Source organism: Triticum urartu, chromosome 7A (assembly GCF_056163025.1).
Source record: "Triticum urartu cultivar PI428250 chromosome 7A, HENAU_Tu73, whole genome shotgun sequence".
Classification (NCBI taxonomy): Eukaryota; Viridiplantae; Streptophyta; class Magnoliopsida; order Poales; family Poaceae; genus Triticum; species Triticum urartu.
In genome coordinates, this window is record NC_141879.1 from 88294315 (window position 1) to 88310398 (window position 16084).

General features: G+C 43.8%; 2 protein-coding genes and 1 pseudogene across 3 annotated transcripts; all 3 read left to right on the plus strand.

Moving 5' to 3' along the window:
• Positions 1 to 384: 384 nt before the first annotated feature.
• On the plus strand, positions 385 to 2911 carry LOC125525000 (GDSL esterase/lipase At5g45910-like). 2 transcript variants are annotated; one of them, XM_048690027.2, is made up of 5 exons: positions 385 to 727; positions 1516 to 1731; positions 1855 to 2006; positions 2095 to 2374; positions 2465 to 2911. In XM_048690027.2, the coding sequence occupies exons 1-5, from the start codon at positions 421 to 423 to the stop codon at positions 2680 to 2682; spliced, it is 1173 nt and encodes a 390-aa protein (XP_048545984.2). In that variant the 5' UTR covers positions 385 to 420; the 3' UTR covers positions 2683 to 2911. The 2 variants fall into 2 exon arrangements, with proteins under 2 accessions (XP_048545984.2, XP_048545983.2); XM_048690026.2 differs by having other exon boundaries at positions 2095 to 2369.
• A 5553-nt stretch (positions 2912 to 8464) lies between these two features.
• Positions 8465 to 9426, plus strand: LOC125525681 (uncharacterized). Its single transcript, XM_048690682.2, has 2 exons — positions 8465 to 8798; positions 9288 to 9426. Exons 1-2 carry the CDS (start codon positions 8465 to 8467, stop codon positions 9365 to 9367), a joined length of 414 nt encoding a protein of 137 aa, XP_048546639.2. The 3' UTR covers positions 9368 to 9426.
• A 4439-nt stretch (positions 9427 to 13865) lies between these two features.
• LOC125518378 (transcription elongation factor 1 homolog pseudogene) lies at positions 13866 to 14280 on the plus strand (annotated as a pseudogene).
• Positions 14281 to 16084: the final 1804 nt, after the last annotated feature.

A 16084-nucleotide genomic window follows, 5' to 3' on the forward strand; every position in this document is an offset into this window, starting at 1 on the left:
CTGGGTGACCTAGTCCTCAAGCGTGGATTCTGAGACAAGAAATAAGTAATTGTGACTGTTTCTTAGAAAACTAATGATATAGTGTACTACTTGTGATATATTTTTTTAAAAACAAAAGAATGATATAGTGTACTATTTGTGTAACATAGTGTACGTCTTACACTTTATATGATCGCTCAGCTCTACCTTCGAGTCCTCCAAATGCCAAGACTTCCATTAATACTATTGTTGAGAGCATAGCAAACGCGAGCAAATATGTTGAAATCCAACGACCCTTATGACTCAACTGATGCCCAAGTGTTCATCTATTTACTCAGCAGTTACCAACGAGCAGTGTGTCTATATATATATTGGCCAACCTCGCCACCATTAGATCACCAAGCGAGATCTTTTCAAGTGCTTCAATATATTGAGCCAGCCATGAAGATCCCGAGCTTCTATTTACGCTCGTGGGTGCTCGTGGCTTCCTTAGTCATCCAACTGATCACGGCGATGGCCAGTGATGACGGCAGCGGCACTACATCGTCGACGGTGGGGGCGCTGAAGAGATACAACGCCATGTTCACCTTCGGTGATTCGATGGATGAGACCGGCAACATATGCGCCGCCAGCAGCAACAAGACGGAGCTCGATGTGCTGACCTGCACCCACCCGCCGTACGGCGAGACCTACTTCGGAAGGCCGTCTTGCCGGTGGTGTGACGGCCGCGTGGTTGTCGACTTCATCGGTAAGTGATCCGTTTCTACGCGAGTTTTCCAAAATATTCTGTTTGTTTTATTAAAAAAGTACTCCCCCTGTAACGCAGTATAAGACATTTTTTGATGTATAGTTGGCTAAAATAAACGTTCTATGTTTTGTTACATTTCGTTACAGAGGGAGTAGCACGGAGCACGCATACATATTTTTCCATGATGATCTAGCTATACACATCTCAACGTAGATGTTGATATTTTCTATATACATTTAGTAAAAGATACAGAGTATAAAGTTTGACTTAAAAAAAATTCGGACATCTTATAAAAAGAACAATGCAGCATATATTAATTAGGGCGCACCAGCACAGTTCTCGACCAAATGAATATTGATCTGAGGTGCATATATATAGTCTAACTAACAATAACCAACTTTACTTAGAAGTAGACAGTTTGGACAAGGTTCACAAGGTTTGGTTGGAAGTGTTTAAAAAACTTAGAAATTATTTTTTGTTAGGTGCGTCTTGTAATTTCACTAGCTAAGAGATGTGCTAGATTTGGAAACTAATACCAAAAAATATTTCTAGATTATTGTATTTCCTTACAACCCAAGAAAAGAATTTGTTCTGGCCAACATATAAAATGAAGGAACTGAAGTCATGATTCTTGTCATCTTGTAAGCAGACAATTATTATAACAAGCAATTCTTGACAAAAAAGTGTGACCACCATGTTGAGAGAATTTTCTGTGTTTGATTGACTTGCACATCACCTGATCAGACAAAAGTTTTTTTAAAAATATTTTTATTGTCCCTGACTGCCAGCACAAGCACTTGGGCTCCCATTTGTCCCACCATCGAAAGCAAAAGGCCAAGATTTTCGGCGCGGAGTAAGCATGGCCATCACCGGCGGCACGGCCATGAACTTCTCCTTCTACAAATCTCTCGGCATCGAAGATCCGGTGTGGAACCATGGCTCACTGGACACCCAGATCCAGTGGTTCAAAGTGTTGATGCCCTCCATATGCGGGACACAACAAAGTGAGCGCATACTCCAATTTTCCTAGGTCTTTTGTCTTTGAAATGTTCGACTTATAAGTATGTCTGTCCAAATTTAATTTAAGCCAATGAAGAAGTCTAAATTAACTCGCTTCCTGCCTGTAGGTTGTCAAGTGTACCTGCGAAAATCGTTGTTCATGTTCGGTGGATACGGCGGAAATGATTACAACGTGCAGCTGCTTGAACTTGGCTTGACACCAGAGCAGGCAATGAACTACACCCCAAAGATCGTCAGTGCCATCGCTAACGGCATTGAGGTATGTATGTACCATTAACTGCAATGTTACATGCTCCAGTTAAGTTGCTCCACTGACACCTGATTTCGCCATGCATTTTTGTACACAGAAACTGATTGCTCTTGGCGCCGTGCACGTGGTCGTACCGGGCATATTCCCGACAGGCTGCCTCCCGATCTTCCTGTCCCTCTTCGGCGACGCCGCCAGCGAGACCGACTTCGACAACACCGGCTGCCTCAAGCCCTACAACCGCCTGACCGAGTACCACAACTCGCTGCTCCGGAAGCAGGTGGACGCCCTCCAGCGGAAGCACCACAACTCGGCGAGGATCATGTACGCGGACTACTACGGCCTCGTGTATCGGATGGTCCAGGAGCCAGAGAAGTTCGGTAAGTTTCCTTCGTATTCTTGTGAAATCGTGGAGAAATCTATCGATCTTATTGGGTTGGTTGTGTGATCTTATGTCGATTGGTCCCTAGGGTTTACCAAGCCATTCGAGGCGTGCTGCGGGGCGGGAGGGGGGAAGTACAACTTCGACGTCACCGCGAGGTGCGGTATGGAGGGGGCCACCACCGCGTGCAGCGACCCGTCGACCCGGATGAGCTGGGACGGCATCCACCCAACGGAGGAGGTGAACAAGGTGATCGCCGGCGCATTGCTCAGAGGACCCTATTGCACCCCTCCGATCCTAGGCTGAAGCCGCCGAAGCTTATGCGTCGTCGCATGGAAACAGAGTCAGACTCAGAAAACTTGTGATCAAGCTGAGAATAAAAGCGATACACGCGCTGCTGGCGCCGTCAAATTCTCACTTATATAAATTTGTTCATATATAATACTCACTCCGTTCCACATTAATTATGACTTAGTACAAAGTTGAACTAGGACAACTAATATGGAACGGGAGGAATACATAAGAAAAGTTCATCGTGCTAAAAATACGTACATATCTACGCCCGAATCGTTGCTAGGAGGTCTCACAAAGCGGCTAGAAACCCTAGCCGCCAACCCATTTACTGCCGCTCTTGCCGTCGCCAGAGCGCTCACCGAGCAAAGCCCATGCTGCACCCGTGATGGCAGATAGGTTCTGATATGGAGAGCTTGGCGGAGCAGAGATAGCCTTTGTGTTTGGTTTGGGGCGGTGGGTTGTCCTCGTGTAGGCAGTGGTGGAGCTAGCAGGGGGTCCGCCCTCTCAAAAAAAAATCATAAGAAATATGACATGTGAACGTTTTAACTAATTACCAATATCACATAAAAATAAATCAATATGATCCTACAAACACACTAAAATTCTCAATTGATGTTATTTGGGCCAAAAATGATGTGCAAAATTATGCATGTGTTGGGTTCATCTACTGGATAGCATAGCACATAAAAAATAAACCCTCAATAAGAAATTGCGCAGTTCATACCTTAATTTTAAATTGGGTAGTTCATACCTCAAATGAGAAAAGACCATGCTGCTGCCGCCTGACTTGGGCACTGGGGCACTGGGCGGAGAAGGGATCCTCCTCGACGGCTGGGCGTCGGCCGGTGACACGCGAGAGCGGCAAGCCGGCGATGTCAAGGGTGTCTGGCGTCACGACTCGGGAGCCGAGACAAGGCGGGTGGTTGCCTGGTCCTGCTCGATGTAGTCCTTGCCTCAATCTGGACAAGGGCGTGCTATGTCTGCGCTCGGGCCAACAGGTAAGTGTTATTGGTCCATTTTTTCCCTCTGGCCAAGTAACAAATCCATAGATATATAGGCTAATCCAAAATCTCAGGGTGGGCCGTGGCCCACCCTGTAGCTCTGCCCCTGCGTGTAGGAATGATGTCCTCCCTGCCCTATCCTTGTTTCATTGGTGTGTTTAGCACGTGTGGTGGTGTGTCTCCAATGGGTCTTTCGGAATCCGGTCGGTCTTGGTCTTCAGTGAATCTGTCCGGATAGGACGGACACTCGTGGTTGCCACCGTGTTCTGTTCTACATCAACGATTTCCTGGTGGGTTTAAACAAGTTTGCTCCGCTGATACGGAGGCCCGGTGGCAGCAACAAACTTTGCTCACATCGCACTGCTGGTGGATATAGGAGGAAGATGATTTTGATACCCCTAAGGATGTGGATGTAATTTAGTTTTTTAAGGGTGTATTTGTAAGGATTTGTAATACTTCATATATGACCCTATGCCTTTCTGCCAAAAAATATATTCATCACATATAAAAGATAAGAATTGTAGTGTCTACTTTTATAGAGCTTAGAAAAATATTAAAACTTTCATGAAGACTGAAATTTAATTAATTCTTAGTCCACCGAGAATTAGAAAACTACTTATTCTTTCCCTACTTAGTTTACCACACGGTGGCAGTTGGAAGTTGCACTTTAGAACTTGCGTAGAGCGAGAGACTAGGGTTTGGAAGGCAATTAAGCTGATGTTTTATCGACTAAAGTTTATACTCACTAGGGTTCCTTCTAAGAGCTTTCCTAGTTGTCTGTCCACCCTCACCTCCGGGTGCATTTCAACGCCAGTGAGGTGGGGGAACCCTAGTCTGGGTGGCTATATAGTCTTAGGGCAGCGTAGCTAGGTATATGGATGGCGGTAGTGAGGTGATGGTGCCATCGACAATGAGGAATAAAATATCCCTGTCTACCCTCATTCTGATAATGTTATTTGGCATCAATGGAGGGCGTATGGAGCTTCAGTCGAGGTCATATTTTGGGCTTCCTTTTTATGTCTAGGTGGTCTTTAACAACATTGTTCAATGGAGCGGACAACACTACAAGAAATATGTCAATTAGTGACCTTCTGTCAGTGACCCTGAAAGAATTGGTCATAGATCTATTACCATTTGAGATCAATTGGTCAAAAGCTTTTCAGGGGGCTCCAAACCCTAAACTATAACGACCATTTTGGTCAGAAAGATCGTAATTTCCTTATACGAAATGGTCATAAAGCAGATAGCACTGGTCCGCTGCCTTATTTCTAACTGATCATGACCAATATTTATGGTCATAACCTTGTAAATTGTGGTGGGTTGCTATGACTAGGCGCCACCTCATCAGTTTTGCCTATGTGTCATGTCCATGTGGCAGTTTTTGCCCTAGGTTGTGAAACAACCTATATTTTTGTCATTCCCAAAATTTCCAAAAAAATCTCATAAATTCTTTGGGTCATATCTTCGTCAAATATGTAAAAAAACCTTCCTTTTCTAGTTCAAAAATAATTCAAAAATATTCATTTTCCTATTTTGTTCACAACAACACTTTATGAAGGAAGTGCTATTTATATATTCTTGATTGCCCTCGAAATTTTTGGGTACTTTTTCCTATCCAAATCATTGCCTCATGACAAAATTTAGCTCCATTTTCCTAGCAAATCTTCCTCGGCAAATTTCCAAAGTTTTTGTCCACCTAGAAGCATTGTGAAGGAAGTACCTTTTTTATCTATCCAAATGACATGAAATTTATATAATTCCTTCATATGCCCAAATTATCACCCTCCTCTAAATTGCAGCTCATTTAAATCAGCTATGTGAGCCCAGGTTCAATTTATATTTTATGGCCAGATTGGCATGTTGCAAAACAAGTGTTATCTAGACCCCTCCTATTACCCTCAAACTTTTTGGGCATTCTTCCATACCCAAATAATCGCCACATGATAATATTCAGCTCCATTTTCCTGGTAAATCTTTCTCAGGAAATTTCCAAAGTTTCTACCTCGAGAGAAGCTTTGTGAAGTAAGTACTAGCTAGGCTTACCCAAATGATTTGAAAATTTACAAGAGCATGACCATACCTATGTAACCTACCTACACCAAATTTGAGCTCATTTCATTCATCCATTTTCTCTCGCTAATTTTCCCAAGTTTCTGTCGAGGGAAGAGCATTGTGAAGGAAGTACCACTTTGGCACGTCCAAATGGTATCAATTTTCTACAGTGCTTTCCTATGCCCAAATAACCATCCTCCACCAAATCTCAGCTCAATCCATTCATCATTTTGAGCCCAGCTTCAACATTTATATTTTTTTCCAGTGTGGTACTTTGCAAAGAAAGTACCACCTAGGATCCTCCTTTTGAGCTAAAAATTTGTGGATACATTACTCTTAGTATATGATCATCCTCAGCCAAAACTCACGCCCATTGGCCATGTGCATTTCCCGTACCACTAATCAAACACTTGGCTACTAATTCATCTTTGAGCATAGGTCGGTCTCCTCGTGAGATTCTTCTGTTGTAATTTTCTTCCTAGCACCTATCTGGGGAGTGCCCAACCCACTAGACATGCTTAGGCCTCCCAGAACACATGTCAACACCAAGGTCACGCGGTGACCACGCAGCGGGCATGCGAGTTTACGCGCTTTGGAGTTGGGGCCCTGGGCCACCATCCAAAACTTACGTATCGCCACCAAACCATGTATTTATGCTTACATACATACTTATGTAATTAGAAATGATTTTTGGGAAAAATAAAGAGCAAACAATAAGGTAGCTGCAGTTCAAATTTGACTCGCTTCCTCCTGAATCAGCGGAAAATTGTCTTTTTCACCAGAGGTGGATCAAAACTTTTGCAACAAATATATGGCAGGTCATTCACAAAAAAACTCATTTCAGGAACTCAAAAAATGGAAAATAATTTTTTCGTGCAAAGAAAATTATAACTTTCTTAGGCAACATTGTTTGTCATTCCAATATGCACCCTTGTGCATAATATGAGATCATTTGAATAAACTATGTCATGAATGTGACCATAAGATTGATCATTTGGCTTGAAAGCCATGAATCTTCACGCATGATAGCTTATTTCTGAGAACACTTTTTTAAAATAATCTTTGTATTACAAGTTATTATTTTTCCTGGTAACTTGGTCACATATAATGACACAATGCGAAGGTTTTCCAATTTTTTCATTTTTTTTGAATTTTTTATGCCCGTTTCAAAATGCGGCCAAAACGGCGGGCTTGACCATTCCTAGCTAGTGGTTCAATCTTGGAAAACTTTTGATGTTTCTCTGATTAAATAGATACTTATATACCTAGAAATAATTTTTGGAAAAAATAAAGAGCAAACTATGAGGCAACTGCAGTTCAAATTTGACCCGCTTCCTACTGAATCAGCAGAAATTTATCTTTTTCACAAGAGGTGGATCGAAACTTTTGACACCCAACCATTTGGTCAATTGTGCATTAAATATGCCCTGGTATTTTAGAAAATTAATTTGGTACAATTTTGCAACAAATATTTGGTAGGTCCTTCACAAAAAAACTCATTTTGGGCACTCAAAAATGGAAAATGATTTTTTCGTGCAAAGAAAATGATAACTTCCTTAGGCAACACTGTTTGTCATTCTAAGATGCACCCGTGTGCACAATATGAGATCATTTAAACAAACTATGCCATGAATGTGGCCATAAGATTGATCATTTGGCTTGAAAACCATGAATCTTTACGCACGATAGCTCATTTCTGAGAACACTTTTTAAAAATAATTTTCGTATTACAAGTTTATTATTTTTCCTGGTAATTTGGTCACATATAATGACGCAATGCGAAGTTTTTCCAATTTTTTGAATTTTTTTTTTGAATTTTTTATGCCCATTTCAAAATGCAGTAAAAACGGCGGGCTTGACCGTTCCTAGCTAATGGTTGAATCTTGGAAAACTTTTGATATTTCTCTAATTAAATAGATACCTATGTACCTAGAAATAATTTTTTAAAAAACTAAAGAGAAAACTATGAGGCAGCTATAGTTCAAATTTGACCCGCTTCCTCCTGAATCAGCAGAAATTTGTCTTTTTAACGAGAGGTGGATCAAAAACTTTTGACACCCAACCATTTGGTCAATTGTGCATTAAACATGGCCTAGTATTTTATAATTGATTTGGTACAATTTTGTAACAATTATTTGATAGGTCCTTCACAAAAAACTCATTTTGGACACTCAAAAAACGATTAAAAATAAGTACAAAGATCAGAAATGCATACAAATTAGTGCTCATCCATAAAATGTGGTCTAACTTGAGTGAAAATTGATGTGATACCCTTTTGCAAAATATTTTTGATAGCTGCTTCACAAAATAGCTCTATCTCTAGTACTTGGAAATTATTTTAAATCACAGATTCTCGGACCAATCGGAACACTTCTCACGGATCACCCCACTCTATCTGATCTGAACCGTTCACACCAAGCGGATCCAACTTCTCTCACTCACCTCTCAGCAGGCCAACCCAAACCCTAGCAGCCCGCGGTCGCATCTCTCACCCTTCTCCCCGAGAACACACCCGTCGCCCCCTCTCCCAGATCCAGATCGACGACAGCATCCCTTCGTCGCCGCCCCCTCCTTCCCCATCCAAATCTCCTGCTCCCCACCCCGCCGGCGCTCTCACACACCCATCGGCGGCCTCGCTCCCAAAATCTGCTCTCTTCACCGCCGCCGACGCCCCACCACCATCCCCCTCCCCTCACCTACCCCCACCTTCTCTCCCTCACCCGCTCTCATCCACCGCGGCCATGGTTTTGGCTTCTCTCCGGGCGGATTCCTCTGCGCCGACGAGGAGCCGAGATCCGCCCTCCCCCGACGACCATGCCGGTGGCGCTGGACCCCGCGGGCGCGGGCGCGGGCGCGACACTGCCTCCTCCCGCAGGAACCGCCGCCACCACATGAAGTCCTCCTCCGCCAAGGCCAACGCCAACGTCGCGGCGGCCCCCGCGGTGCCCGCCCCGGTCCCAGCGCCGCCCACGCCGATGCAACGCCTCTTCGACACCAGCCGCGAAGTCTTCGCCGCCTCCGCCCCCGGCATCGTCCCGCCGCCCGATGTCGTCGTCTGCCTCGCCGCAATCCTCAGTAAGCATCCCCTCCCCTCCCCGCCCCCCTCCCCGTACCCAATTGCGCGTGCGTTTCCCGTCTGATTGCGGTCGGTAGAGTCCTAGGTGGTAGGTTGCTGTCCATAGTTCGATTCGTGTCCCAGGTAAATTCGTTTGGGATGGATCGCATGGCATGGGCGCCCATCAATCCGTGTTTCCCGTGCTTATGATTTAGGAGGATGCCCTTTGGCTGTCACTCATGCTTTCACTCATTAATTTATTCGTGCAAGTTCAGCACACATTGTCGTACTACTACTAGTGCTTGTCTGTTCAGCTGTCAAGTTTTCTCTTCCCCACCGTGGAGTACTTACTAGTGGAAGGGAATGATGCTGCATTAGCATACACTTAGAGTCTGTACATACAGATTACACAATAATTTTAAACAAATTTGATCCTTCAATCTGCTCTCTAGAACTTAAAAATTCATTTGGTGCCTAATTGGTAGGCTTCCTCTGTTTCCTTGCTGCAGGTATTTACCAGGGTGGTGCGTGGAAGGTCAGGGTTGAACTTACAGAAGCTTACCCTTACAAATCGATATATCAGAACTAGTTTACTAGTCTTGACTTTGAGGATTTTTACTAACTGAAGCATCACATTTTTGAGGTGTTCCTGCCTCAGCTTCTCCTGTACCCTAACCCCTCGGACCTGTGACTCCTACATGCTCCTTTTCTAGCATGCCACGAGGTCCAGGCCCCTGGTATTTCTTTTTTGCCATGCACGCGCCGGCATGTCTGCCTGCCTGCCCGTGCCATGCCACGCCATTGCTGCAGCACCACTGCTCTGTTCTACCAACATTAATAATAAGTGTGTCTAAGTGTGTCCTGTTGAACCTGACAGTAGCTACCACTGTCAGTGCACCTGTGCTTGCCATTTTGTGTGTTACTCATTTGTCCCATAAGTTTGCATTACTCTGCATAGAGCTTGCTTCAAAACATTGCATTGTCCGAGTGAGTTTGGGGTTTACAGTATTCATATTGTCTGATGTTGAGTTTGTGTCACTCTGCATGCCCATACTATTAGCTTCCGTTCATCATTGCTGGTGCTGGTAATCACTAGTGTCCGAGTAAGTGTGGAGTTCACAGCATTAATATCGTGTGATGATGAGTTTGTGTCACTCTGCATGCATGCCGAGTTCTCCATAAGCATTGCTTTGCTACTCTGCTTCCGTTCCTCGCTGCTGCTGGTAATCACTCTGGCAGTACAAGCCATTTATTTTAGGTGATACATCGTCAACAAAACATGCTAAGCTTGCCTATTCGATACACATGCCTAGGCACAATCGTTAGGACCGGGCTCCGCGCGGCAAGGCGCGCTGCAAGTCTAGTACAACATGAGGTCTAGTACAACATGACAGTCATGAAGTTGCATTATTTAGCCACTGTTAGGGTAGGATATACCCAAATGTGGTCAGTATAGGAACCAGGGTCCCCTAATTGCTAGCAAAACTTGTGTAATGAGCTCTTGTTACCTTCTACTAATGTTTAGTCTTGTTTTTTTTAGTACTTCTGTGTTGGTATCCAGAAATAAAATTCATATGTTTATATATATATATGTTCTTTTAGATAAGTATGTCAATACATAACTAGTAATGTAAATGGTGTGAGCAGTTCTAAATAAAAATGCAAATAACTTGTGAATGTCAATCTCATGTGAGTCAGTCAATGAACTTACTATATTAGTCTCTTAGACCAATACATGCTTTTCTATAACTTTAGATATTTTCCAGAATAGTTTGCTTGGTCCTTCGTATCTAAAGCTTGCATGTACTGTAGAAGCTCTACTTTATGCTAATACTTGCTTGTGTAACATTTTTCATGGCATACTTCTAAATGGACAAGTATATGCGACATCCAGCGTCAACGATGATGCGGACCATATGTTCAACTGCAATCCCATCCATTGCATCGACACAAAGGTATGTACTCTGTCTTGCTGAACAGATATGGGCCTGATGCTTGATGTCCTTATGCCTGGTGCATGTATCATGTGACATACACATAATTAACTTTGACATAGTTGCTCTGTTACAGCAGATGGCAAGATGAATAGCTAGTATCTGTTTAATTCAATCATGCACCTGGTAGTTTAATATGTACTATTGATTGAATATGAATGTTATTCCATATACTCAAATGGAACTTCGATCTGCTGTAACTTTGAATGATGGTTTTTAAACCTTGTCGTGTATGTGAAACATTCCATGCTCGTTTGCTGATAAGTAGAATGATATGGTTAATAATAATAATAATAAATAGAATGATAATATACTGGTGTATCTTTACTTTTTATTTTAAAAGTACTCTGTATTCTATCAGTGACATACCTTTTGTTCTCTTTTGAATGCTCAGATGTTTTGCATCAGCCTGTCATTGCTAAGGGAGAAGCAGGACTTGGAGAAGAAATCTTTCCATTAAGCAGATTACATGTTTGGTTGCTGTGAAGTACCAGATAGGCTAGTTCTATTTTTTTTCACGATTCTGGAGTATTTCAGCAGCGCCATGCAAATGCAGTAGCGTTAGGTTTCTGATTCACCTTTTGTAAAAACCTAGTTAGCCCGCATTCAGACATTAGTAGCTCAGCCAGCCAGCCTCAAATAGTATTGCTGGAATGAATGGTTGTAATATAATAACATTGCACGTTGTCCAAGATAGCTTGTGGTGTGATGTGTTGTAATGTCAATGGCATAATAATTTTTTTGGATTGGATCAATTTTTTCGGAACTGGGCTACGCCCAAGTTATATTGGACAATTATTTTCGAGGGAAAAACATGAGAGGCCCAGCAAAGAAATGGCCCAGAAAAATACATGATCAAAAAGAAAATCTGCTGTTAAAAGGGCCACACAAAGAATCAATAAGGCTGAATTGTTGGGCCAGACCCATGTAGCTAATAAAAGCATAGGAAAAAATACATTAAAAAGGCTGAATTGTTGGGCTCGACCCATGTAAAACATCTAATCGAACCGGGCTGAATCTTGTCAGTGACCTTTTCAATTGGTCACAATTTTGCCATGTCAGATTGCCACGTCGGATCCGACGTGGCCTGGGCAGACAGATAGTGACCAAAACAAAAGGTCATGGGTTCAACGACCTTCTATTTTGGTCGTAAACGTCTACGACCTTCTCACAGAGAAGGTCGTTAATTTCAGTTTACGACCGTTAGCTTTTGACCTTCTATTTTTGGTCACAAAAAGGTCACAAATGAAAAACTATGACCTTTCAGCGGTCAATAGTGAGGGTCACAAGTTTACATATTTTTTGTAGTGAATGGTGGCTCCTGCTTTGATCTTCTGGCTTCCTCTCTTTTCAACGATGCACAAAAGGTTTGGCTTCGTCGAGAACCTAGTGATGTAAGGCATTCACAATTCTGTCTGGTCGGATCTGTGATGATTTTTTAGCCTCCTCACCTTCTTCTCCTTGATGGCGATTTGATCCTGAGGTCATTGTCAACGTTACCCGGGCTCCGAGTGTGTCTCAGTGATGTAGGGGCGACATCGAGTTTTGCTCACGGTGCACCACCAATGAGTGTAAGAAGAAGACAACACCGATAAACATAAGAACATATGTGCTATTTTCTTATTTTGTAAGGAAGTCTTGTAATGATCCAACATTTTTAATATATGGGCTTGGCCCTCTTCAAAAGCCAAAATTGAAGTACTCGCATTTTGATTTGCTTTGATGGCTTCGTTCAACTATGGAGCAAGCTGCGTGTATTAATCAATGACATCACCAAGTTAGGGCCGCAATTTCTTGATGTTCTTGTTGTTCCATAAATAAAATCAGGAGCGACCTCCATACATACAGAAATAAATCGTTTTTTGACAGGTGCAAGGAAATTTTGATGGTACTTCGGCTATGTATCGCTTTATGCGAGACAATAGCTCGGCTCCCCTGTAGGGAGCGTTCCCACTGGCCATGTGGTTTCGTCACGCTAATGTCACGTCTATTTTCTTTTATCTTTCTTTAGTTTTGTTTATATTAAAAAATATATTAAATACCTGTATTACAGAGAAATAATTTAATTAGTTTCATTTAAGTGCTCATCGCATAATTAAAAACATACACGCACTATTAAAAAAGCTTGCTTTACTTTAGAAAAAGTTTGTAAAATAAAAACAATACATTTGGCACCTAAAAAAATTCACGCGTTTGAAAAATATATGTTACATTTTCTCAAAAGGTTACACAGTGTAAATAATATTCGTTTAACTGAAAACACATTCCTTACCATTGAAAATGTATTTTTCATTTAACAAATGTTCACAAATTTCAAAAATATGTTTGTGACAACAACACATATTTGTGACTTTTAAGGAAAATGTTTATACAATGTAAAACAATGTTCACATAGTTTATACTAATGGTTCGTGTCTTTTGAAAAAATGTTTCAGTGTGTATTTGAAATATTTGAACACATATTTGAAAAAATATTAGCAATGTGTTTTAATAAATGTTAAATGTATAAAAAAATGTTTTAGATATATACGAAAAGCATACAATATGTATGACAAAAAGTAGAAATCAAAACATATATTTAGAAAATATTAAGCATGTATTTGAAACATGTGTAACATGAAAAATAAGTAAAAATATGTACGTAAAAATGTATAATATGTATGAAAATTAGACACGTGTTGAAAATAATTAGATATGGAAAGCTGAAGAAAAAAAAGAGAGAAACCGATGCAAAAAAGCGTTACAAAACAGGGAGAGAAACTTCCGAGCAGCTATAGTATTGGGCTGTCCCAGTGGCGCGGCGCTGTGGGCAGGACCAATTACGACTCGCAGCAGGCGAGAAATAGCATTTTCGTAGTAACAAGGCCTATGATATGGTTATAAAGACCTTTGGGCAAATTCTCAGAACGGGCCTGTTTGGGCCATGAACATCGATGCAGGCCGACACGGCAACCGGCAACAGGCAAGATCGCTGTATTGTACAGCCACCGGGACTCGCGGAGCAAGAGAGAAACAAGTCTGGCCACGACACACCGGTATATAAAGCTTACGCCCAGAACGCGGCGGCGCGCTCTGCCCGGTGCACCCCAAGTCCACAAACCTCCACCCCGCGCATCCTCTCGCCTAGCTCGCGCTCCGCCTCGGATCGACTACTAGATGGGGAAGCGGAAGTCGACGCGCGGGAAGACGGCGCCGCGGAAGAAGGCGGAGAAGCTGGACACGTCCTTCTGCTGCCCCTTCTGCAACCACCCCAACAGCATCGACTGCAAGATCGACCTCAAGCACTTGGTCGCCGAGGCCTCGTGCAACACGTGCAGCGAGAGCTACTCCACCACGGCGCACGCCCTCACCGAGCCCGTCGACGTCTACGCCGAGTGGATCGACGAGTGCGAGAAGGCCAACGCCGACCGCGACCGGGATGAGGACAACGACGTCGTCCGGGATGAGGTGGACGACGAGGAGGAGTACGCATGATCGGTACACCGTGTGATTGTGTCCAAGTACACAAGTATAGTACTACGAAAGTACGGCGGCACGTTTTTTCTTTCTTTCTTTGCGTAGCGTTGTGATTGGATATTTGGATGCCTCGATTCTTCCGTGTAGATATTACTAGCATATATGAAGGTGCGTGGACTGAACTAGTAATTGAAGCGCCAAATACCTGAATGGAGTAAGAATCAGTATACACGTACTGTAGTAAACAGCAGACAAGTTTTTTTAAACGAAGGCAAAAGATTTGCCTCATATATTAAATAAGGAAGAGAGAGAGAGAGTTTGTTACAACACAAACCCAAGTTACGGCATGACAATTATTCTCGTAATAAAAATGACCCTAGTTTCTTTGCCCCTGCTTGGATCCAAAGGTTTGCCTCGTCTTCAATGATGCTGAGCAAGATTTGCGGAGGTGCGCTCTTTTGCCTAAACACTCTTGCGTTGCGCTCATTCTAGATGACCCATGGCACTAGCATGGTAATCGATGCCTTTGCTTTTCTGTCGGTGGTGCCTGTGGTGCATGTGCTTGCCCACCAGGCATGAACGGAGTCAAACAGGTGCCATGTGGACGTGTCCATGTCGTGGATGCGAAGTTTCGGAATAGCCATGTTCCAAAGCCTGAGAGTGAAGCGGCATCTGAAGAAAAGATGAGGGCCGCATTCCTGCACCCGTTGGCACAAGGGGCAGGGGCCACAGTTAGGCCATCCACGCTTCTCCAATCTGTCAGCAGTCCAGATCCTATCCTGAAGCGCGAGCCAAGCAAAGAACTTGACTTTTGGTGGGGCCCAAGCCGTCCAGACCATTTGGTCCATGGGGGAGAGGACCATGCCCAAAAATTGTGCCCTGTAAGTAGAGGCCGCGGAGTAGTGCCCATATTCCGTGTGCTTCCATAGGATGCCATCCTCAGTCAGCTCATCCAGGTGCACCTCGTGCAGTAGCATCCAAAGGGTGAAGAATTGGGCAACAGGCTCGATGGAGACCGATGCGGGCAGTCTGATTTTGAGGATCCACGCATTGTCCTTGAAGGCCTCCCGTACCTTTCAGTGCTTCCGGGAGGAAGTCCCGTAAATGAGCGGAGCAATGTCTTTGGGCTTGCGACCAAGGAGCCAAGGGGAGTCCCAAAAAGGAGTCTTCGCACTGTTCCCAACCGTGATGGTGGTACAGGCATAGAAAAAGTTGAGGTCCTCCTCATCGCACGGGTTCCCACTCCCGACCCACAACTTTATGGGCTCCTTCCACTCGTACCAAGGCCACCGCAAACGTAAAGCCCGAGCGAACTTGTTGGTGTTGAGGACCCCAAGTCCACCATAGGCGAGCAGCCGGCTGACAACATCCCAATTGATCTTGCACTTTGCCCCGGATGTCGTATCCGACCCCGACCATAGGAAGGCCCGCTCAAGCTTGTCGATGTTTTGCAGAATGGTGGATTGTATGACAAGTGGCGTGATGAAGTAGATCACTTGGGAAGCGAGGACCGACTTAACAAGGGCTGCGCGGCCAATGGTGGTGATGTTTTGGGTGTCATATGTAGTCAGTCTACTTGCCACTTTATCGACAAGAAATTGTAGGTCGGCGAGCTTCAGCTTCCACACAGATAGCGGGAGTCCCAGGTAGCGGAGCGGAAAGGAAGCCCTGACAGCTAGTAGCCCTTGCGTGATGTGGCCCAAGTTAAGGTTACCGCACCGAATGGGGACCATTGAGCTCTTATGGAAGTTGGTGCAAAGGCCGGTGACTTCACCAAAACCTCGCAGAATGGCCGTGAGGTTGTCCACATCTCTTTTGATCGGCGCCACAAACACAGCCGCATCATCCGCATAGAG

Coding starts and splice junctions, on each gene's coding strand:
- LOC125525000 (XM_048690026.2), top strand. CDS start 421: ATGAAGATCCCGAGCTTCTATTTACGCTCGTGGGTGCTCGTGGCTTCC. Junction 2,007..2,094: donor CCATCGCTAACGGCATTGAG/GTATGTATGTAC, acceptor TTTTGTACACAG/AAACTGATTGCTCTTGGCGC. Junction 2,370..2,464: donor ATGGTCCAGGAGCCAGAGAA/GTTCGGTAAGTT, acceptor ATTGGTCCCTAG/GGTTTACCAAGCCATTCGAG.
- LOC125525681 (XM_048690682.2), top strand. CDS start 8,465: ATGGTTTTGGCTTCTCTCCGGGCGGATTCCTCTGCGCCGACGAGGAGC. Junction 8,799..9,287: donor CTGCCTCGCCGCAATCCTCA/GTAAGCATCCCC, acceptor TCCTTGCTGCAG/GTATTTACCAGGGTGGTGCG.